Below are 24,406 nucleotides of genomic sequence, written 5' to 3' on the forward strand. Positions count from 1 at the left end.
GAGAGGTCTTTCCAATTGTGCAATAAAAAATGTCTGGTTCCAAAGGCAAGAGGCACCCTATAATTAGCCTTATCTGGGTTTGAATTTGATGCCAACATTTATAAATATACTTACAATTCCCCAACCATGTATATGTAGCTATTTCTCCACAATTTTTTAATACAAGTAGGTGCAATAGTAAGGACAGATTTGTGAAGTCAAATGGGAGAACCTTGCTTCTTGCCCCATTGTGCTTTGACCTTTGTTCTGGACCTGACCACACCTCTTAGACTTTGCTTTGCATCCTGACTCCGTGTACAATGACCTGGACCTGACCATGCCTGTTGGACTCTGCCTAGTATCTTGACTCCTTGTGTAGTAGCCGTTGTTCCCTACCTGTGGACTCACTGGGATCGCTCTGTGGACTCACCTGGGATCCTGACTCCTTTGGTGCTTCACCCTTGAACTGTACCAGACCTCAGCTCTTGGACCTTGCCTTGCCTTGCTACCTTGCCTTAGTGCCTGGACCTCTTGCATTAGTCTGGAACCATCTCTTGAAACAGTCCAGATGCCAGGACCTTCCCTTGACTTACTGGCCACTGCCTGCAGGACACAACAGCTAGTGGGAAGGCACAGACTCCAAAGTTTAACTGATGAAAATTAAATGGTTGAATGAAGTACTGTGAATAATACTTTAAAACATGAAGAACTAAATATACAGCATATGAATAAATGACAGATGAGGGATTAGGGAGTCCTGATTAACATACAGGCCGGGGGAGCCATTTTTCTCTGAGGTCCCACCTGGACAGAAAATTGTATCTCTATTTACAATGCAGCAAATGTTTTTCTACTGCTTTAACTGCTTATATGAGATATAAGCAGTTATACACCCCCTGTCTTGTTTCTAATGGAGAACCTTGTTTTTGATGAAGTTTCATTGATAGCCACTGAAGAAGAAGAGATGAGAAACAGCTTGGAGGAAGGTATCAAAGCCAGCACCCCTCCCTTTTGTGGGGTCTGATAGCCTGGTGTCTAATCCAAAGCTGGCAGAGTATGTAGTCTAGTTTCATTTCATTATTTATTAGATAATGTATAAACCTGCTTTTCAGTGGTTCTTACAGGGATGTAGAAAAACATCATGAGACAATGCTAAAGCAACAATCATATTGCAGTATATGAAAACCATTAAAACTAATACCTCCTTAGGGTAGATATTGAAGTTCTTAGAGAAGTATTAGTTGGGCTTGCATTCTACTATGGACATGTTTTCTAGTATTTCTCTAGTATCACTGTTAAAAAGATACATCAAGTCTGTAGCTAAAAGCAATTTAAACTGAATTACTCTACCATATGTATGCAAAAAAAGAGAGTTGCCTTATTGGAATGAATGAATAGATGTCTGGACGTTTTGTATTTTGTATTAGTTGAAATGAACCCGTTAGTGGTTGGCTTTGGGAAATCTGATGTGTCTTGGAGATTTTTAAAATTGTGTTGAGTAAGGTATGGAATGGGTAGGTGACATCATTTTGGAGTTCCTGCCATGGCTGCATATGCATTGATAGATGGATGGTAGGCTGACAAGTGGGTGGAAAAGTTACCAGGAAGCTCTGGGGAGGGAACTCCAAAGTAAGTTCTGGGTGCGCTATCACATTTAAAGGGACTGTGTTCCCTTTAAATGCTTACCCTCTATTGAAAATATTGGAGGGTGGGGGCACCTTCTTTTAGGGATCATAGAATTGGACCCCCAGTCGAATCTTTTTGAAACTTGGGGATTTTTTTGAGGAGAGGCACCAGATGCAATGCTGGAACTTTGGTGCCTCTACCCCAAAAACAGCCTGCCCCCCAGAACCTCAGATACCCATGAATCAATTCTCCATTATACCCTATGGGAGCCTATCTCCATAGGGTATAGTGGAGCTTCCAACAGCTGTTCCCCCCCTTGCACTTTTTGACAGCCCTGAAGCAGGAAGAAGGGCTCCATACCAGAAGACCCCATGACCCCAACTGGGGATTGGCAACCCTAAGCCCTAGCTAGCACTCTGGTGGCAGAAATCATGGCATAAGGACAAGGGATTTGTCATTGTGCCAGTGCCCAAAGACATTTCTGGTGTGAGACTGGACGTGACATCAGTGCATCAAAGCAGTGCTCTAGGATTCACCCCAAACTCTATGACTAAACCATAGAGCTGTGTGTGAATGTCCAGTTGACACAATAGTATTACTTCTGTGCTGAAGATGTCATGCATTGGTGCAATGCCAAATAGCATCAGCCTTTCAAGCAGTGGTGGGGAAGAGGGGTCAGGGTTGGGAGGTTTCCTGCTATAGTGGGACAGCCAGCCTCCCTAGTGGATGTTGAGGCAGCTGCCAGTGGCTTTGTGGAAGTGGCTCTCGTGGTTGCAATGCTGCTGTTTTACTTTTTACTTCTACTTCTATTACTGCATGTTGGTTTCGCATCTGGAGGACCATGTTATGATTACTTAATATCTATGTTAGATTGGCAGCTGCCAACTTTGTTGGTCCATAGGTTTGTCTTTTGAATGAAGGAAGGGATGTGCTTGATAAGCTGGCAGCTGTAAAAAGATTTTTGTAGCATGTGAAGAGCTGCCTTTGGACACATCTCACTTTTTTTTAATTGGTGCCTGGAAGAGGTTTTGTCTCACTAATAGTCTTGTAATTGGAGATGTCAGAGATTGAACCTGAGGCCTTCTACCCAGAACTTTTTTGTAGCAGGAACTCATTTGCATATTAGGCCACACACCCCTGATATTGTTGGTGTATTCACTGGTCTGCTCTGGATTTGTGAGGCTTAATAATAGACAGCACACTGACTTGTGCTAACTATTTACATTTATTTACAAGTTTATAAGTATTATAGTTATTCTGGTATACACTTGATAAAGGTGTGTCGCCAGACAACACGTTTGAGAGCAGAGATAAACTGTACAGGCTATTCACAGTTATATACATACAGCTATACAGAAGCACCAATCAGCACACAGTGCTGAGTCATCCTGCATAGGCACAATTACTCTGGACAGAACCGGTATGAACTTGCTAAGGGAAGCTGTCAGGAACTGTCATAGATCATTTGCAATAGACTCCAGCCTGAAGTCTTACTAGCAAGCATATGCTGACACTCCCCCTAAGACTCAGGCAGTGAGTCCCAGTCTTTGTTTCAGAGTTACAAATTTGTCCATACTCAAACACTTAGTAAACATGTCTGCTACGTTGTTTTCTGAAGAGCAGTACTGTAGCATGATCAAACCTCTATGTACAGACTCCCTGACATTCTTATAGCGAATGTTAATGTGTCTACTTCTTGTTTTGACACCCTGTGCATTTGCCAACTGTTGAGCAGCAGTATTGTCACAAAATACACATATAGGTAAATCACATTGCATGTTCAGGTCTATTAGTAACTGATATAACCATTCCAGCTGAACAACACTATCACTTAATGCAGAAAACTCTGCTTCACAAGTACTTGTTGAAATGTGTGGTTGTTTCAAAGATTTCCACAATACAAGAGCCCCAAGCACATACACAGCATAGCCTGTTGTAGACTTTCCATCGTTTCTATCTCCCCGGCTAGAATCACTGTAAGCTGTAACTGGTTGTGCTGAAGTAGTGTCTAGCACTAATTTGTTTGCAGCAGTACCTTTTAGATACCTCAATACCCTTTTTGCTGCAGTCCAATCTTTCATAAAAGGGCATGCACACTTCTGACATAACATATGAATTGCAGTACAGATATTTGGTCTTGACCAACATGCTATATACAGTAGGGACCCAGTTAGTGATTGATACAATGCCTCGTTTTCAAATACTTTGTCATCAGGCTCTTTACCATAGCTCATGGTCATTGGTGTGGTAACACAGTTTGCATTTGTCATGTTGTATTCTTCAAGCATCTTAGCTATTTTATGCTCCTGACTGAGCTCAAAACATCCATTTGTGCTCTTTGTAATGTCTACACCCAAGTATTGCTGAATGCTGCCCAAATGTTTAATCTTAAACAGGCATTGAGTTGTTTGTATAAACCATTGCAGCTGCATATCATGGAACAGAAAACATAAATCATCCACAAATACAAACAGATAGCATTTGGTTTTCCCAATGGTTTTGCTAAACATACATGGGTCAGCAATTCCCTGTGTGAACCCAAGATCAGTTAAGGCTTTACTCAGACATTGATTCCACGCTCTTGCACTCTGCTTCAAACCATAGAGAGCTTTGTTAAGTCTTAATGGTGACATTTCCCCACTACTCTTTTAAACCCATTGACTTAAATTCATGCAGAATGGTGTAGCTCTGCTTAAGATGAGCCTGTTTTCCTGTGAAAACAGGCTTCATAGATGTAAACAGAGTGCTCAGTTGCTGGTCTGTCTTTTCCGAAATAGCCTTTGAGGGTTTTGGGATTTCTGTAACTACATTTCTTCAGCCCATTTGGGACAAGTTTATATATCTCTTTATCTTCTGCACCTCTTATTCAGGTATTTTTGAGAGACAAGACAGGTGTCTACATTGCAGGGGGTTATGGGATAAAACCAGAGGTAAATTTTATTGCTGCATAACAGTTGAGTATGTAAAGCATGCTTGGTATGCAGGCTGTGGAAGGTAAAGAAAGAAAGAACATAAGAACATAAGAGAAGCCATGTTGGATCAGGCCAACGGCCCATCAAGTCCAACACTCTGTGTCACACAGTAGCAAAAATTTTTATATACACACATACACTGTGGCTAATAGCCACTGATGGACCTGTGCTCCATATTTTTATCTAAACCCCTCTTGAAGGTGGCTATACTTGTGGCCGCCACCACCTCCTGTGGCAGTGAATTCCACATGTTAATCACCCTTTGGGTGAAGAAGTACTTCCTTTTATCCGTTTTAACCTTTCTGCTCAGCAATTTCATCGAAAGGTTTTACTGTGCCTGAACAATTGTTCATGGAAGGTCATAGCATTGTGAAGTCTAATAATGCAAAAACTATAGAAGTTTTTGATCTTGATGGAGGAGCTGAACACAAGATAGATCAAATAGCTAACTTAATACTTATTTTTATTTATTTATTTGATTTGATTTATATCCCACCCTCCCTGCCAGAGCAGGCTCAGGGCGGCTCAAACAATAAAATGAAAACAATCAATTTAAAAATTGCATAACATTAATATGACAATTTAAAATTCAGTAATTGAAACAATCATTAAAACAATCTGGTGCTGATATAATATGTACTTGGTATAATATTTGTTTATTTAGGCAATTTATATTCTGCCCTTTCTCAAAAACGGGCTCAGGGCGAATAACAACATTCTAAAAACAGTATAAAACAACAGTTAAAACCAGATCAATATGAACGACACAATTTGACAGATCATAATAAGTTAAAATGGCAGCTCAGTTGGGCACATAATATTATATATACTGAGGGTCTTTAATGTTACAGCAGAGGTGGTATTCGCAGCGTAGGGCCGGCCGATGGAAAACGCCACCTCTGCTTCTCACTTGCCATGAAAGCTCCTTACTGGGGTTGCTGTAGGTCAGCTGTGACTTAACAGCAATGCACACACACAAACTCGCAGTTCCCAAAGCTGTGTACAAATGCACGCTGGGAGCACTTCTGGGCCCTTGCAGGGAAGCATCATCCAGAGGGAGGAAGGGACACTTAAAGGCTCTCTTTCTCGGCCCTAGGGTTGCCAACCTCCAGGCAGTATAGCAACAAAAGTGAGAAACATGGATGAGATGACAACAAAAGGCAGTGACTTTTTTTGTAACCTCCAGGCAGTGGCTGGAGATCTGAGATTACAACTGATCTCCAGGAGACAGTTCACCTGGAGAAAATGGCTGTTTTGGAAGGTGATCTCTATGGCATTATTCCCCGCTGAAGTCCCTCCCTTCCTCAAACCCCGCCCCTTTCAGGCTCCACCCTCAAAGTCTCCAGGTATTTCCCAACACAGAAAACCTTCCCACGCCCCCCAGACCAGTCCTCCTCTCAGTCAGGTTTTATGCTTCCAAGAAAAAAATGGCTGAGGAGAGGAGAAGAAAGGTCTAACACTCCCCTCCTGACTGCTGAGTCTGCTCTTTCATCCCTGTATTTATGCTACATTGGAAAATGATGACATGACAAATGATGACTTATGACATATGATCAGGGAAATTTCACTCTGAAAATGGTAAACACTTTATAGGGTTCCCAGTCCCCAGTTAGGGGCATGGGATCCCCCAGTTTGGAAGCCCTCTCCCCACTTCAGGGTCATTAAAAAGTGGTGGTGGGGATGTCTGCTGAGCACTCCATTATACCATAGGGAGACTGATTCCCATAAGGTATAATGATGTGGGTATTTGGGGCTCTGGGGGGTTGTTTTTTTGAGGTGGAGGTACCAAATTTCAACACAGCATCTAGTGCCTCTCCTCACCACTCCCAAGTTTCAAAAAGATTGGACCAGGGGGTCCAACTCTATGAGCCTCAAAAGATGGTGCCCCTATCCTTCATTATTCCAAATGGAGGGAATACATTTAAAAGGTGTGCAGTCCCATTAAATGTGACTGCCAGAACTCCCTTCAGAATTCAATCATGCTTGTCACACCCTTTCTCCTGGCTCCACCCCAAAAGTCTCCTGGCTCCACTCCGAAGTCCCCAGATATTTCTTGATATCTGGCAACCGTAATTGAATAGCATAAACTTATATAAAATACAGGCTCCAGGATATATACCTTGGGGAAAACTGGATAAATAGCAGCTTGTGGGGACGTATGGAATGTAAGGCTGGGAAAAGAACACTTATGGGCAGCTTTAATCCCTTTCCCTGTGCTATGGCTTCAATTTGACCCATCCCCTGTAATTGCTGTTTAGCATTAAAAACATGCTAGAGGCCAATCATCAATCTTCCAGCATTATATCTGGAACCTTACTTCAGAGTAAATACACTTAGGATTGGCAGTAAGTTAGTCATGTGATAATGCATGTGTAGCATTATGAATACTGTAAAGACCTATATAAGAAGTAATGAGAATAAGGTTTCTGTATTATGCTATTTAATTGTGCTTATTTATTGTTGTAGGTGTCTCTACAAGTGACTTTAACAGACAGTTACTGGGTCATATGATGCAAATGAACCAAATACTAGGTGATGTGAAAGATCTTCTCAGACAACAGGTATTTGACAAAGTGTTACATGGTGCGTGTTTTGTTGGTCTCTAACCAAATCAGCACATTATCTGCAGTGCTAAGAGAAAATTCACCCAGTGCTTTAGGTTTGCAGTCAGTTCAAATGTGTTCTTTCACACACTGAGAATTATGAAATAAAATAACCCATTGCAATTTTTGAGAGAAAGTTTGCTTATAAATATGCATGGTTCACTCCTGAATCATACAATTGGGCTCAATGAACTAACTCCGGGAAAGAACCTGACTAAAAATACAAAGATATGCCAAACTCCATAAAGTTATTTACAAGTGGAGAGACTAAATGTACAATCTTTAGCATATTTCCAGATGAAGCAAAATAATTGAGACTCCTTGAATTGAATTTTATGAGACAGGACTTAAGTCAGACAGAATCTAAGGTTTACTTCAGACTTTCCCAGAAAAATTCCAAAAGATATTTTATTTATTTATTTGATTTAATTTATATCCCGCCCTCCCCACCGGAGCAGGCTCAGGGCAGCTGAGATAGGCACACCATTCCAGTTCTAACCAGTTTATATAATATAAAAATGAATTTGACAGTCAATTTTGACGATTTTGAGTGGGGCTATCATTTAGTAGGGCTACCAGTTTCAGGTTGGGAAATACTTGGAAATTTTGGGGGTAGAGCCTAAAAAAGGCAGAGTTTGGGGAGGGGAGAGACTTCATTTAGGTATAAGAGTTGGACTGATCTTGGTGGATAAGTTGTAATAGTGGGAGATCTCCAGCCACCACCTGGAGACTGGCAACTAATTTATTTAGCAGTTAATTTAAGAACAGGATTCAAGTATGACAGCAAATTTTAGCATTATATCAATGCTTTTATTTGAGTTTAGTTGAGTTTGGAGATTAATGTAGTGTACTGTGAGTAGTTTTGCTGGAGATAATATGAATAGGAGTGCTGTCTATAGCAGAATAGACTTGTAGTCCCACGTGGACAATTAAGGCAAGAAGTAAGTGCTCTTTGCAAAATCAGGTCTTCCTTTTACACAATTGTTTTCTGTGCAGGTTCTGGATAATGACAATTCAGAATGAGACCAATCCATATATATTCCTTTTCTTTCCTAAAGGTTAAAGAAACAACTTTTTTGAGGAATACGATAGCTGAATGCCAGGCATGTGGTAAGTGCTTGTGCATTTCCTATTTTAAAAGAGACTTCATGATCCAAACCACAAAGGAAGCCCCTGTTCTCTCTTAGGTTGTAACCCTGAGAATACCTTCTAGGGAGTAAGCTCTACTGAATAATGAGGGACTTCTTAGTAGGCTGGACTAGGATTGCTTTCTTAGCTGCTAAATCAACATCAAAGTAAAAAGACATTTCCCTTCCTTTTGAAGATATATAATTCATCTGATGTTTGTCAGGGTAACAGTTATAATAATAATGAATAGGTAGCAATAGAATCTTAAGCAATATTGTTTTAAAGTGACATTTTTAACTTGGACAATGATGCATAGGATGATGAAAACATGCACTATCCTTTTTTTGCAAAGTGCGGCTGCAGAACAACTTCTGACAAAATTTCTAAAAATCAAACAATTAAAAATACACACATGAAAGCCAATAACACAGAGATCAAAGAAAATATACCACCAAAAAAATGAGAGGCATCAAGAACATTTCAGTTCCCAAAGGCTTTTTAGAAAATGCAGTACCCCCAACAACAACAACCCGCCTGCCAAACACCATGGTGAGGTATTAGTGCCACCAGGCTCTATTCCATGAAGCCGTCTTACTGCATTTCTGACAAAGAGGACACATGAAGTGTGTATCAGGCACATCTTTATCCCCATACTTGCTCCAAGGAACTAGGGTTGCCAGGTCTGACTCAAGAAATATATGGGGACTTTGGGGGTGGAGCCAGGAGCAAGGTTGTAACAAGCACAATTGAACTCTGAAGGGAGTTCTGGCCATCACATTTAAAGGGACTGCACTCCTTTTAAATGTCTTTGGAAATAATGGAGGATGGGAGCACCTTCTTTTTGGGGCTTATAGAATTGGACCTCCTGGTTCAATCTTTTTGAGACTTGAGGGGAGGGGGTGTTTTGAGGAGAGGCACTAGATGCTATGCTGAAAGTTTGGTGCCTCTACCTCAAAAAACAGGGCTCACAGAGCCCTAGATACCCATGGATTGATTCTCCATTATACCCTATGGGAATTGGTCTCCATAGGGTATAATGGAATGCCCAGTGGACATTTTCATCCCCCCTTGCTTTCTGATAACCTTGAAGTGGGGGGAAGGCCTCCAAACCAGGATATCACCTGCCCCCAACTGGGGATTGGCAACCCCACATGGAACTCAAGGAAACATAAGTGTTTCTCCCTTCATCCATTTTATCTTTAAACAATGTATGAAATGTTAGAGAGTTACTAACCCAAGGTCACTCACAACACCATCTTAAACAGAGTAACACCTGTCTATTTCCCTGTACAAGAATGCATGTGCTCACATTTATGTAAGAGGTCACATATGACAAATGCACATATGGGTATGTGCAGCAGGAAAGACTGAATGGCACTGAGTTCCTGTGATGTGTACAAGCTGCAAAACCCATACAGGTGTATTTACTATATGTGTATCTCAGAAGATAATGGGTCTGATCAAGTGAAGCCAGGACCTCATGCTCTTTGCTGGTTCTGTATGCTGTCACTCAGCTGGACGGCAGGAGAGAAATGCTGGTGAAAATGAAAGGGCATTCAGTGTCATGTGGTGACATCATTCTGGCAAAACCCAGAAGTGACATCATTGCATTGGGCAATGCTCTAGCATGGTTAAACCTTAGTTTTGTGTGAATTCTAGAGTGTCGCCTCGGCATATTGATGTCACTTCCAGGTTGTTCTGAAAGCAACAGTGCTGTATCAACTATTGATGTCACAGCATTGCTGGCGAAGGCCATCCCCCCCAACTAAGTCTTCTGCCAGTCTAACGTAGAAGGAATACTAATGCCCTGCTTTGTGGCATGTAATGGCTCTGGATCCATTTCAGCTTGAATTTGTCTGGGGACTGAAATCACTTAGGCCACCCTAGGAGAAAGACAGGCATTCTCTCTTTAGTCAGTTGGATGAAAAAAGCAAAATAGCTTTATTGGCTTAGGATTTTGATGATTGACTATAATGTTTGTTCTGCTGTCATTTTATTTCCATACCTGTTTTTGAATTTAATTATATTTGTTTTCAGGGCTTTAGAAAAAGCCCATCTGGAACTTATTTACATATTAGGCCACACACCCCTGACATCACCATTGCTTCACACAGGGCTTTTTTGTAGAAAAAAAGCCCAGTAGGAACTCATTTGCATATTAGTCCACACCCCCTGATGCCAAGCCAGCCGGAACTATGTTCCTGTGCATTCCTGCTAAAAAAAGGGCTTTATTTGCTTTTATTTTTGGTGTTTCCTCAGAAGCCACTGAAGGACAAAAGGAAGAATATAAATATTTTAAACAGTGACATAACACAATATAGGGTAATTTATTCATAAACAGTTAAAGCCAGCCTTTATCTCATAGTTTACTGATTAGTGATAAAAAATGTGATGCTGTCTGGAGCCTGGATGCAGTTCTAGGAGCAGGACCAAAAGAGAGAAGCAGAATTGAGCTCAGGCTAAAAACCAGGATTCTAAGCAGACAACTAAGCAGAGTGCAAGAAACATACTCCCGGGCATGGATGCCTTCCAAGATGTCTGGCTGAATTAGGCAAAGGAACTAAACTCTGTTCGGGCCAGGTCTTCACTGGATGATGATATGTGCAGACTGTGGAGGCACCCTACCACGACAGGTTTTTATAAAACCCAGGGCTCTGTGATCAGCTTCCTGAATCATGTGCTGGAATCCAGTCTGATGATATCTACCCAAGAGATGCTACTGTGTTAATGCAAACTACTGCAACCAGCCTAGTGGTACATGCTGTACTGGGCTAGGCCTGAATGAACAGGAGTCTCAGTTTGTCCTACCTTGGCGCTTTCATGCTTTTCAGGATTGGGAGCTGGAAATTTCCCTACTCCACCCCCGGAACCCCCTAAGCCAAAATGTGAAGCCAACACTTGTTTCAGAGGCGTGCGATGCACAGACACAGCAGATGGATTTCAGTGTGGCCCATGCCCGGAAGGCTTCACTGGAAATGGAGTTACATGTGCAGATACTGATGAGGTAAAATACTCCTTTTTAAAAAAGTTCTATGTAGTGCAAAGAGGACGGCATTCAGGAGCAGAGAAATCCAGCCTGTCCCTAAAATCAGATACTCTGTAAGTGACATGTGTGAATCTCTGCTTTGAGTGTTACAGCAGAGTCAGAAGTGAGAGTCAAGTCATGTTTCTGATGAACAGACTCTTCACAGGGCTGGCCACTTACTATGTAATTAGCGTACTGAATGAACGTAATTGTTGTCCTTTTAGTGCCGATATAATCCATGCTTCCCAGGAGTGAGATGTGTGAACATGGCTCCAGGCTTCAGATGTGAGGCCTGCCCTCCAGGATATACTGGACAAATCATCCAAGGAGTGGGAGTAAACTCTGCCAAAAACAACAAACAGGTTTGTTATCTCACTGCCACCCACCAAAGCAAGTAAGGTTTGGTTATGCATGCATTTATATGGGGTTCATATTATTTATTTATTTATTATTCAAATTTATATTCCACCCACCCCAGGCTCAGGGCGAATCACAACATAAAATAAACATATAAAATCAATCAATGTAAATAACAATTCACTTCAATAAAACAGCATGCAATCATTTAAAACACAGGGTTTCCAACTGGACTTAATTGGTCTCCAACTTCATAAACTGGGCTACATACAATAGTGGGTGATCCTTGAATAATATCAGTGTATCAGCAGCATGGGGTGGGGGGCTAAGATCTTCCTGGATGCCCAGTTGCCCCACTCCCCTAGAATCTTCTGGAAGAACCAAGGAGGGCTTCAACTTTGGTGCAGTTCTACAAGGCTGAACTTTTAAAGAGAATTTTTTTTTAATCCCTTGACATTGGCCATATATTGGCTATTGTTACATTCACCAAGTATTGGCAAGCCATTTCTCTTTTTCCTGTGTGTACACTGCTTTTGATCATTTGAGGGCTATTATTATTATTTCTCTGGATTAGAGTCCATTGTAACTTTCCAGTGGGGAACAACAGAAGGCATTTGTCCAGTATTCCTTATTGATGCGTGGCAGAAATACTTAAATTTTATTTGTGTGTGACAGGATACATTAGCTCCTGTACCTATGGACATCCTGATAAGAAAAATATCACATATGTAGTTGCCCTGGAAGTCTTCATATCTAGCACAGAGCTGAAGAATTTTCCCTCTCCAGGCCCCATACTTACAGCAGGGATTAGATAGAGCAACTGCTGTGCTTGTGTATTGTTTCCCAATTAGTGCTAACAGTGGAATAAAAATGTCTCTGCTTGTTTGGTACATTTTAGAAGACTTATTAAGGTAGTCATTTTGTTCTTGAGTGTACTGGAATTAATTTTCCGTTGCTATTTTTTAAAAATTGTGTTAGGTATGCGTGGACGTAGATGAATGTCAAAACAATGCAAATGGAGGCTGTGTCCCAAATTCTCAGTGTATAAACACTGTGGTAAGTACCCTGTTATTTGAGGGGAGGGGAGGATGTCCAGTTCTGATCACTCTAAATGTTACAGGTGCTGTTTCAAAAGCAAGAACCAAATCACACGCATGAACACACAACCCACCTGAAAGAGTGGTTAGCATCTCAGCTACAAAATTTCCATGAGTCTTTGAAAACCAGCCAGATAGTAGATTCCAGAATTATGTGAAGCCAGCCAATAAAGCTTCATAGGTTCTACACTTACACCCCACAATGTAACTTAGTATGTTGTTCAGCCACCAGCTGTGAGGAAGGGAATTGCCATCATTGATTTATTTTTTAAAAAATATTGTCCTGCCTTTGCCCTGGCCTGGATAGCCCAGGCTAGCCTGCTCTTGTCAGTTCTTAGAAGTTAAGCACAGTCAGCCCTTGCCTAGTATTTGAAGAGGAGACCTGCAAGGAATACTGGGGTTGTGATGTGAAGGCAGGCAATGGCAAACCACCTCTGAATGTCTCTTGCCTTGAAAACCCTCCAGGGTTGCCATAAGCTGTGACTTGACAGCTCTTTCCACTGCCACCATCCTGTCTTCAGCAAATTTCCCAGATTTAAAGATCTTTCCAGAACAGACTCACAAAGGGATTTAGCACTGGAACAGGGAGCAGGGGATCAGGGAGTTTTTCTGCTGCATTTGTGAGCCAGATTTACATTTTTTAAACCAAACTTAATAAACATATAGGCTATTCTTTGGTGCAGACTTAATTTAATGCTTTCTTAACTGAACCAAAAACTTGTGCATGCAGCAAAGGATTAAATGTTTTCTCTCACTTCCTGGGGAGGGGGATTTCCTTTCCTTCTTTGGGTCAAAACATACCAGCAGTTAAGAAAATGCTTGCCACTGCAGCAACTTATTTATTCTTAGACTTATTTTGTTTGTCCTTATAGATATGCCTTCAAAGTGGAGGACATCTGTGCTTGACTCTTGCTTGCACAGTCTTACTTGTGTGTGCTTATCGGAGCAAGTAATTCCATTGCTCTGGCTTCCTTTAGATGTTCACACAAGTATGTAATTTTGTACTTTTACCTGAATACTAATACTTCATGAGAAGAAGCTCTGAGTTTATCAGAGTGACAAGCCAACACAGTCCCTCACCTGGGTAATATAAAATAGGCCTGTCAGCTCACCAGCCAGACAAAAACAGGCATCAGAAACAGAGGAGCTAAGTCCCAGATGGGAACAATGTACATGGCCGATGGGCTGATTTTGGCTTGGTGGGCCTCCTGTTATACTTGGCATAAACTAACTGAATAGCTTTCCTTATATTGGGGCAATGAACAGATGCCATTTAAAAGCAGGGGAAAGTCTTGTTTCTGATTTTGATTGCTTTCCTGATAGGGCTCCTACCGCTGTGGAGCATGCAAAGCTGGATTCATAGGAGACCAGGTCAGGGGGTGCAGGGCTGAAAGAAGCTGCCGGAATCGTGCCTTGAACCCCTGCAGTATCTATGCTCAGTGCAGTGAAGTAAGGCCAGGAGACATCTCATGTGTGGTAAGATGCTGATTTTACTTGCTTCTAGATTGATTAATTTCATTGGTCCTAGCTTGACATGCTTCAGAAAAAGCTTATTTTCAGTGCAATCCCAAAGTTCCAGCAAGGCGGTTAATGATATAACATTCTGGAGGTAATTGTTTTATAGGGTTGCCATAAGTTCAAAGTGACTTGATGGCACATAGCGTGCACAACATTTTTAAAAATATATTTACTTCATTTATAGTGTGTTTTTCTCACTGATTGCTACAGCTTGTTGTGAGTCTTCAGCATAGTATAATTTATTTTATTTTAGACTCATTTATTTATTTTAGATTTATGATGATTATGATGATAATAATAATAAATTTTATTTTTTTATAATAATAATAAATTTTATTTGTACCCCGCCCTCCCCCGCCGAAGCAGGCTCAGGGAGTAAAAGCTTTGTTATCACCACTTGAATATCCAAAATACTTGGTTAGCTAGCATATCATCCAGAGGGTAAGTTTCTGCCTTCAATTCACAATGTCCCCCAAATCTTTATTCCTAAGCAGAATTATGTGGAGAGAGTCATTTAAGAAATGACAGATGGGGGCAGACAGTTGAAGAAGAGACAGTTAAGCACGGATTGTGGACTAAGAGTGAGGCAAAATGAGTGAGAGGATCCCCATTCAAGCCGAAACGAGAAATTGCTTCTAGTTAAGAAAAGTAATCCCTTCCCGGTTAAGAAGGGAAACAGCTTCTAGAAAAGAGGAGTGATTCCTGGTCTCTGTATAAAGCAGGATTTTGGGAACTTTGTTGTGTGTTTCTGCCTTCTAAACTTTATGTGTCAGTGAAACTCAGAAACCTGTGTTTGAGTGTTTAAGTAGAAATTGAAAAGAAAACCTCTCTCCTCAAAGTATAGTAGAAACACTTGCTTACTAGCTTGTCAGCAACAAATTATCTGGAGTTAGTGTGATTACAAAGTTACCTCAGTTTTATTATCAGGTCACCTCATATATCCTTCCCTTGAGTCCACCTGACCTCTTCTCCTCTAAGTTAAATGAAACATTTTGTTTATTTTGAACTTTCAAAAACCTATTGTGTGACACTTCAGAAACTAAGTGTGTGTGGGCTCTGTGGCTTTCATGTGTGTGTGTAAGGGTTCTGGCAGGCAGAAAAACATAAGAAAAGCCCAACTGGATCAAATCAGTGGTCCATTTTATCAAGCATTCTGTCTCACATAGTAACCAACCAATTGCCCAATAGGGCATAGAGGCCAAAGCCTTCTGCTAATGTTGCCTCCTGGCTCTGGGTTTCAGGAGATTAGTGCCTCTGAATGTGGAGGTTCCCTTCAGTCACCAACGCTGGTAGCTAGCCATTGATAGACTTATAGTCCATGAATCTACCTTTTATTCATGTGGCCATCACAACATCCTCTGGCAATGAATTCCACATTTTAATCACTCTCTGTGTAAAGTAGTGTTTCCTTTTTTCTGTCCTTAACCTACTGCTCATTAGCTTCATTGGATGCCCTCGAGTTCTAGTATTTTGGCAGAAGGAGAAAAAGTTTTCTTTGTCAACTCTCTCCATCCCATGCATAATTTTGTCACTGTTCTAAACGGAAAAGTCCCAGATTCTTCAGGCTTTCCTCATAGGGAAGGTGCTCCAACCCCCTAATGATCTTGGTTGCCCTCCTCTGTAATTTTTCCAGTTTTGCAATTTTTTTTTATATATGCTGACCAGAACTATACACAGTATTCCAAATGATCACACCATAATCTGTACAGGTTCATTAAAATATTGGCCATTTTATTCTCAGACTGTTTCCTAATAATCCCTAACATAGAATGTTCATTTTTCGTTGCTGCAGCATATTGGGGTTTATACTTTCACTGAACTATCCACTACAACCCCAAGATCTTTTCGCTTCTCAGCCTCAACAAGTTCAGACCCTGTTAGCCTATACCTGAAGCTTGGAATTTTTTTTTTGTCCCATCACCTTTGTGCATCACCTTACACTTACTAACACTGAATTTCATTTGCCACGTTGTCACCCATTCACCCAGTTTGTGGAGGTTCTCTTGAAACCTTGATTTTCATCATCCTGAATAATTTTGTGTTGTTTATAAACTTGACCACTACACTACTCACCTATAGTTCCAAATAATTTCTGGAGGCTCTCGCTTCAGCATTCCCACGGACTAGAATTTGTCCACTGTGGCTTCTTCTAGACCAAGGGTGGCCAAACTTGCTTAACATAAGAGTCACACAGAATAAATGTCGGATGTCTGAGAGCCACAAGACATAATCATCAGATACTTGAGAGCAGGAAGGAAGGACAGAAGGAAGGCAGGCAGGCAAATAGATGGGGAAGAAAGGAGGGAAGGAGAGGTGGAACATAAGAACATAAGAGAAACCATGTTGGATCAGGCCAGTGGCCCATCCAGTCCAACACTCTGTGTCACACAATGGAAAGAAAGCAACTTTAACTTTAAATGCATTCCCCAAGCTGCTGGCTGGCTTGACTTTGAGAAGTGATTTAAAGAGATAAATGCCTTCTCTGAGTTGGCTGATGGGGCTTCTAGAACCACACAATATGTGTGAAAGAGCCACATGTGGCTCCCAAGCTGCAGTTTGGCCACCCCTGTTCTAGGCAGAGATGAGTGAATATTCAGCACATTTGATTGACAAGCAACATGCATTCTCTGTGAATGCCAGATAACAAAGTTTTTACTGTACTGGGCATTTCTATAAAACTGTCAACTTTTCAAAATGCTTCATGTACATTATTGTGCTGCAGCCCTTACAACAGTGCTGAAAGGTAGGTCAGTATTATCAGCTCCATATCACAAGTGGGAATTTTGAGAGAGAGTGGCTAGCCTAATGCGAGGATTTAAGATTTGCAGCTCATCTGCTGTTCTTCACAAGTTTACTTTTATTCTTTTCCTTACAGTGTGGTATCGGCTGGGCTGGCAATGGCTTTGTGTGTGGAAAAGATGTTGATATTGATGGTTATCCTGATGAAGAGCTCTCATGCTCAGCTGAAAGCTGCCGGAAGGTAAGAAGATTGGGGGGTGGGATGGAAATTATTTCAGTTCCCCTGTTTGAAATTATAGTGCTCTTGATAAATTAATACATAAATAAAGGGAATTGAATTGGGATTACTGAGCCAGACCTCTGAATGCCAGTTGCATATTTTCAACTTTTACATCTTCCCTAACCTCTGTGCAGGACAACTGCAAGTTCGTTCCAAACTCAGGGCAGGAAGATGCTGATGGAGATGGAATTGGAGATGCCTGTGATGATGATGCCGATGGGGATGGCATTCCTAATGAACAGGTGCTAGTGACAAGCAGTATTTAGTTTGCACAGTCTTTTCCAGTTTCTATCTCTTCTTTCCATGTGGTTGACCTGCTAAAGTAACTCACTGACCTTTCAAAATCTAAACTTTAATAAAATACGCATTAGAAAGCAATAAGATAAAAAATGAATCTGTAAGGTTGCTATAGTGGGTTCCCATGAACCCTGTTTGTTGTCTGCTCAGTAGGAGGAAATGAAAGGGGAATGGGGTGTGTTGATGTCATTTCTACTGGAAACCAGAAATTACATCATGGATGCTGTAGGATTTGCAAAAACTCTATGCCTGTGTGCCAGTCCCCACCCCTAATAGCTCCAGGGCATTGCTGGCTACAGCCTGGCAACACCACAGTAATATCAAGTTAAAACTAATTCAGTCAAAACTATGTTCCCTTTAAGCTGTGAAGTGTTTTGATAGAAAATTCTACTTCATGAGCCAAAAGATCTAGCAGTATTAAAGCAAGTCTACATTTGACGATTGCATAATTTAGTTGCAAAAGCAAGGTTAGTAAAGCATTATAAGTAGTATGGCTGTCAGAAGAATGAAATCACAAGCAGTTTGCCTTTCTTCTTTTCAGGATAACTGTGTCCTTGCTTCTAATGTTAACCAGAAAAACAGTGACCAGGATATCTTTGGAGATGCTTGTGATAATTGCCGTATGGTCTTGAACAATGACCAGCGAGACACAGATGGAGATGGCAAAGGAGATGCCTGTGATGATGACATAGATGGAGATGGTGGGTAAATGGTTATGCCTTGCTGCCTACTCTAAACTTGACACTAGTATGTGTGCACATCAAAGTTTAGCCACTGCTGTGGTCCAACTACCTATTAACTCTGTGGAGCTCGGCTTTCCTGCTTTTTTCTCCGATTGCAGCCTATTGAACCTCCTGAAATATTCCTAGGAGGTCAGTGAGAAACAACTTCAGAATAAAGTTGGAGTCTGCAGTTTGAGGGTGGAATTACTGCCCCTCTGTCCACAGAATTAATGCTGTTCCAAAAGAGGAACGATATGGCAGATACATACCAACTCAAGATTCAGAGGAATGTTTCCGTACATCTGCTGGGACTTTTCAAGCCTTCTTTCCTAAATCAACCTCCCCCAATTCCCTAGAAAGCTTCTCCTCAACAATGAGACATTCTCTGAAGTAGCAGGAACCACATAATGAGGGTAACTGTCAAAATCAGGAAAGAACCTGAAGTGCTTTCTCAGACCTCTGTAGCTCTTGATCTTTATTCTCCCCCCTTCACCTTATTTGCATCCCATCCTTTTCTGGAAGAAGCTCGAAGTGACATATGTTTTATTTTCACAAAATCCTGTGTAGCAGAAAGATAGTAGTTGGTTGAGGCCCCTCAGTACGTTTCATGGCCAGACAGAGGATCAGAACCCAGATTTGTCCAGTCCAAGTCCAACACTCTACCCAGTATGCTACCAAAGCTTAGTTTTTCTAGTTTTACATATTGGTAGAGTGGTCAAAAAGAAATGCTGACTTTCTATCATAATTTTCTTTAGGCATTAAGAATGTTTTGGATAACTGTCCAAAGGTTCCCAATCGAGAGCAGGAAGACAGGGATAGTGATGGTGTTGGTGATGCTTGTGACAGCTGCCCAGATATTAGCAATCCCAATCAGGTGCGTGATGGAAAGAAATTTTATTATTTTTATTTTTAAAAACTCTGATTCATTCTTCTTTTTGCATTTAGCTGCATGAGAAATTTTAATCAAGGATCCACATGCCACTGGATACTACATCATAGAAATCAGTCACCTCCTCCTGGATTTTCTTATCCGCACAGAGGGTGGTTCTCTTGTGATAATTAATCTTCCCCCTTAATCTTTACTGAAGTTTACCTCCGTGACTTTAAAAAAAAGTGAACTGGTTTATGCTATTACTTCATGGTGCCATAGTGTTGTTACCAGGGCTTTTTTTGTGGCAGGAAGGAACTCCTTTGCATATTAGGCCACACTCCCCTGATGTAGTTAAGAGCCCCGTGGTGCAGAGTGGTAAAGTTGCAGTACTGCAGTCTGAACTCTCTGCTCACGACCCGAGTTCGATCCTGGCAGAAACTGATTTCAGGTAGCCGGCTCGAGGTTGACTCAGCCTTTCATCCTTCCGAGGTTGGTAAAATGAGTACCCAGTTTGCTGGGGGGAAAGTGTAGATGACTGGGGAAGGCAATGGCAAACCACCCCATAAAAAGTCTGCTGTGAAAACGTTGCGAAAGTAACGTCACCCCAGAGTCGGAAACAATTGGTGCTTGCACAGAGGACTACCTTTTTACCCCTGATGTAGCCAATCCTCCAAAAGCTTATAGGACTCTTCATACAGGGCCTACTGTAAGCTCCAGGAGGACTGGCTATGTCAGGAGTGTGTAGCGTAACATGCAAAGGAGTTCCTGCTACAAAAAAAAGCCTTGCAGCAAATTAAATAATCCTGCATTCAGTCCCTTGAGAGCACCTCAACTCAAACTAGCAACTCCAACCTCTCCTTAACAAATCCCAGCCCCACTCCCATCCCATGTATACATAACCAATGTGCAGCTGTCACTGGACTGCCTGGAGGTTTTAGGTAATACGAGAAATTCTGCTTATTATGAGAAAGTTGTTCAAAGAGACCATAAACAGCACAAAACAAACGACGGGCTCCTTCAAAAACTGGGACCAAAAAAGGGAAGGCATGGGAGAACAACAGAGAGATGATGTTACTCCTGGAACTATCATTGTAACTGCGGATTATATGAATGATGATCATAGTACCACATTTGACTGGTGTGGAACTACTCTCAGATTCTTCACTAAAGAAATATTAGGGCATTTAACAATCTTTAAAAAGGAAAGGAACCTTTACAAGGACAAAGAAGCTGAGTCTTAATTCCTGATCCAGGTGGGACTCAGACCACATGCACATGAATATGCTAGTAAGTGGAGATACAAACCATCATTCTGCCTTTTCCATTGTAGCCCTCTGTGCTCATTTGCCGTGCCATTCTAAGTAGAGTCACGCCCTTCTGAGCCTCTTGGCTTCAGTGGGCTTAGAAGAGTGTAATTCTACTTAGCATTGAATTATTAAATCACTGAAAACAAGACTTGCAATTGTGATTTCTCTACAATTTAGTATTGTAACATATTTCTATTTCTGTTCACAGTCAGATGTTGACAATGACCTGGTAGGGGATTCTTGTGACACCAATCAAGACAGGTAGAGTAATGCTTGCTCTAATGTACATAAGAGGCTTGCAAATACAACAGTGTCCAGTCAGGCTCAGCCCTGGCACAAGCTGGCATCATTCAATTGCTTTCATTGGAGTGACTCTTATCTCTTCCAGAGTCAGATTTAACTTTTCTTTATTTTCAAACCATTGTATCCATTTACATTACACCCTTCCCAGAAAATGATAAATAGTTATAAACATTCCAAAAAGTAATCAAGCCCTTTCAGTGATATACAATATGCAGTGTTGTTTTGTGCAGCTGTACCATGAAAACTGTGCAGAAATATATATATATATCTGTTGATGTACTACAAAAACTCATTTAAGAAAAGAATCAAAAGTTTTACATGACATGAAAGAGCTACTTGACACTCCCTCCCCCTTGCATGTCTGAAATCACTGTAGGCCAAAGCCAGACCTGAAGCAAAGCATGTGAAGTTTATTCATGCCCTGATTATGGTGAACCGTACAGATGAGCTCCCTAGCCACGATGCAAGCCATCCCTCCAGTAGGTACTTAATTATCATCACTGCTGCTGCAACAGAAAGCAAATAACAAACATATATATCATCACTGCAGCTGTACCATGAAAACTGTGCAGAAATATATATATTTCTGCACAGTTTTCATGGTACAGCTGCACAAAACAACACTGCATATTGTATATATATATATTCAATTTAGGACTGCATATTGTATATATATATATTCAACACTGCATATTGTATATATATATATTCAATTTAGGACATAGTTAGTTTTTTCTTGTACTCCTTAACTGTAAAATAAACAAAGATTGCCACAAGTGTGGAAAACCATTTGCTGGTTTGTTTGTTTGTTTGTTATTTGCTTTCTGTTGCAGCAGCAGTGATGATAATTAAGTACCTACTGGAGGGATGGCTTGCATCGTGGCTAGGGAGCTCATCTGTACTGTTCACCATAATCAGGGCATGAATAAACTTCACATGCTTTGCTTCAGGTCTGGCTTTGGCCTACAGTGATTTCAGACATGCAAGGGGGAGGGAGTGTCAAGTGGCTCTTTCATGTCATGTAAAACTTTTGATTCTTTTCTTAAATGAGTTTTTGTAGTAAATCAACAGATACAGGAAGACAAAAATATTCCTTGTCAATGATACCATTGTGATTAGCCAAACTGTCTATACTTTGGAGTCTGAGGAGAATTTTGGGTGTTTGAAGAAAAGAGTACTGTTTTGTTTGTAAAGATGACACAAATAATTGAAGATGTGTAAACTGGGTTTTCCCCACAACCATCCTCCCTTTTTGCGTTGAAAAGGAATTTTGAGCAACTTTACCCTTTATCATTTTTGTGGCTTTTGTTGCATCCAAAAAATGCCAAAATCTAGACAAATGCTGTGTCTAGTCACTGAAGGTAACTATCTCTGTCTGTTTAGCTCTCATATTTCGTTTTCATCTATTGAAAAGTCTAGCTGCTAGCTCTTTTCCTCCTTTCACATAACTAACCATCTTTCACTCCCTCACCCATCCTGTCAGCCATTTCTCCTCTCCTCTCTTCCTTCTCTAATAATACACATTAGCCCAAAGGAATCTTAGAACCTTGTTGTTATTGTTCTCTCCTGTATGGCCTGGGTGACTCCATCTTTGTTACAGGCTGGTGCTTTGTTGCCCTGAGTCTTGTGAGAGGATGGTGTTAACTGCTGTCAGGGGAACTTTCCTCTCTCACATATGCTTGTTAATCAAGCTTATCTTCAAAACCTGGGTTGTTTCTTCACCACGCTGGAAGCCAAGTGCAAGTTGGCTTGGCTCATCCATGTGTATGGATAGCTTAATGATTATTTGACTCATAGCCAGCATTTAGGGTATAAGACATGTAGTCTTAGTTATACCAGTGGTCTTGGATTCTGTCAAGCTTCATTGTGCATGTGCACACTTTAGGACCAGCTGATGGAAACTTGGCCTGTATTTTCTGTTAATTTTGATGCTTTATTTAAAAATATCCTTATAAGCAAACCTGGATCTCTTGTATCAATTCCTTGGAATTTCTGAGAACCTATGGAGCTCCTGGCCAGAGCCCGTAACATCTCCTCACCCCCCAAAGCCTCATATGCCTTCACCAGAAATGACTGGACAAGAAAAGGAATGTGCTGATTTTTTAAAATGTTTTTAAATGTTAGAAGGATGATGCCTCCATTCTATTCTCCAAAAGCCCAGTAATCCATCATAAAAGGCAGAAACATTGATTATGTTTATATCCTGCCTTCATTCCATGAAACTCATTTTAACGTACAGGAGGTTTCCTAGCAGTCTCCTCTCCAGGTGCTTAGCAAACCTAGGCCTGCTTTTCTTCAATCAGGCAACTGCATCATGGTCCCTCAGACCAGGCCCTGACTCTAAAGAAGCATGTGAGCAACATACAGTTGGCACCCAATTCTCTCTCCTTAGATATCATAGGAATTAATGGCATGTTTTTTCCCTCCCTGCTTTACTCCTAGTGATGGAGATGGACACCAAGACAGCACCGACAACTGTCCCACAGTCATTAACAGCTCCCAGCTAGACACTGATAAAGACGGACTGGGGGACGAATGTGATGATGATGATGATAATGATGGAATTCCTGACCTTATTCCTCCTGGCCCAGATAATTGCCGTCTGGTTCCTAACCCAGGACAGGAAGATGACAACAGTATGTACAACCTTTCCCTTCTTTTTCCTTTCCCCTTCCGCCATGGTTTTTCCATCCTGTTGGCTGAATACAATGCAAAGGAAAATATAATAAAAAGATCATGTAGACCTGTAATATCTGTGACAGGATTTTAAATTTCCAACCTGGTGTAGAACAGTCATGTGAACACACAAAGCTGTCAAGATCTGTCTCTTCCTTTCACTATTAGAGGCAGTCCAACATTGTTCTCTGTCTTGTGTAATTCCTAGATATCTATGAGGTTTGCATTGAATGTCAAACATTTTCTGTTGGTGGTTCTCATGTCACTGAACAGTTGTGATACAGCAGTAACAGTCAGACAACATCTTTGACGTGTGTTGTGCTTGTGTGTCCAGGTGATGGAGTTGGTGATATCTGTGAATCGGATTTTGATCAGGACACAGTGATTGATCGGATCGATGTTTGCCCTGAGAATGCAGAGATCACCCTGACTGATTTCAGGGCTTACCAGACTGTGGTTCTGGATCCAGAAGGTGATGCACAGATTGATCCAAACTGGGTGGTTTTGAACCAGGTAAAACACATTTTTTAATATCTAAAAACAACTAAGAATGATCAGTTGGAAAACAAACAAGAGCTGTTTTCCAAGCGTGTTTGAACAAATAGGCTTCTGCACTTTGTTATTTAGTTGGGGGGCTTAGGCAGCATTCTGGAATTCTTTTTGGGGGACAAAGAACCTTAAGTATGTTCATAAATTGTCCAAAGCAAAATTTACTCCATTAATTAAAATAATGTGCTTGGATCTGAATTGCCACCTGTGCAAGCAGAAACTCTATTTGTGCAGGGGGAAGATTGCCTGCCCTTGCAACCATTTGTGCTGCCTGGGATCCTGCCAGCCTCTGGAGCACCTTTTTAGGGGGTGAGGAAACTGGTAACACCCTAAGCGTCGCTGCATGTGCAAGTGGAG

The 24,406-nt window shown here is 41.2% G+C and overlaps 1 protein-coding gene across 1 annotated transcript in view; it reads left to right on the forward strand.

Annotated features, from left to right (window-relative positions):
* THBS4 (thrombospondin 4) overlaps positions 1 to 24,406 on the forward strand; it is a 47,294-nt gene that overhangs the window by 16,595 nt on the left and 6,293 nt on the right. The window contains exons 5-17 of the mRNA XM_060235870.1: positions 7,044 to 7,138; positions 8,239 to 8,290; positions 11,140 to 11,312; positions 11,558 to 11,695; positions 12,669 to 12,746; positions 14,111 to 14,263; positions 17,181 to 17,285; positions 17,459 to 17,566; positions 18,163 to 18,322; positions 19,099 to 19,217; positions 20,730 to 20,782; positions 23,267 to 23,460; positions 23,835 to 24,013. Coding sequence (XP_060091853.1) covers positions 7,044 to 7,138; positions 8,239 to 8,290; positions 11,140 to 11,312; positions 11,558 to 11,695; positions 12,669 to 12,746; positions 14,111 to 14,263; positions 17,181 to 17,285; positions 17,459 to 17,566; positions 18,163 to 18,322; positions 19,099 to 19,217; positions 20,730 to 20,782; positions 23,267 to 23,460; positions 23,835 to 24,013 — 1,607 coding nt within the window. The remainder of the gene's footprint in view (positions 1 to 7,043; positions 7,139 to 8,238; positions 8,291 to 11,139; positions 11,313 to 11,557; positions 11,696 to 12,668; positions 12,747 to 14,110; positions 14,264 to 17,180; positions 17,286 to 17,458; positions 17,567 to 18,162; positions 18,323 to 19,098; positions 19,218 to 20,729; positions 20,783 to 23,266; positions 23,461 to 23,834; positions 24,014 to 24,406) is intronic.

The sequence above is a fragment of the Heteronotia binoei genome, chromosome 4 (assembly GCF_032191835.1).
Source record: "Heteronotia binoei isolate CCM8104 ecotype False Entrance Well chromosome 4, APGP_CSIRO_Hbin_v1, whole genome shotgun sequence".
Classification (NCBI taxonomy): domain Eukaryota; kingdom Metazoa; phylum Chordata; class Lepidosauria; order Squamata; family Gekkonidae; genus Heteronotia; species Heteronotia binoei.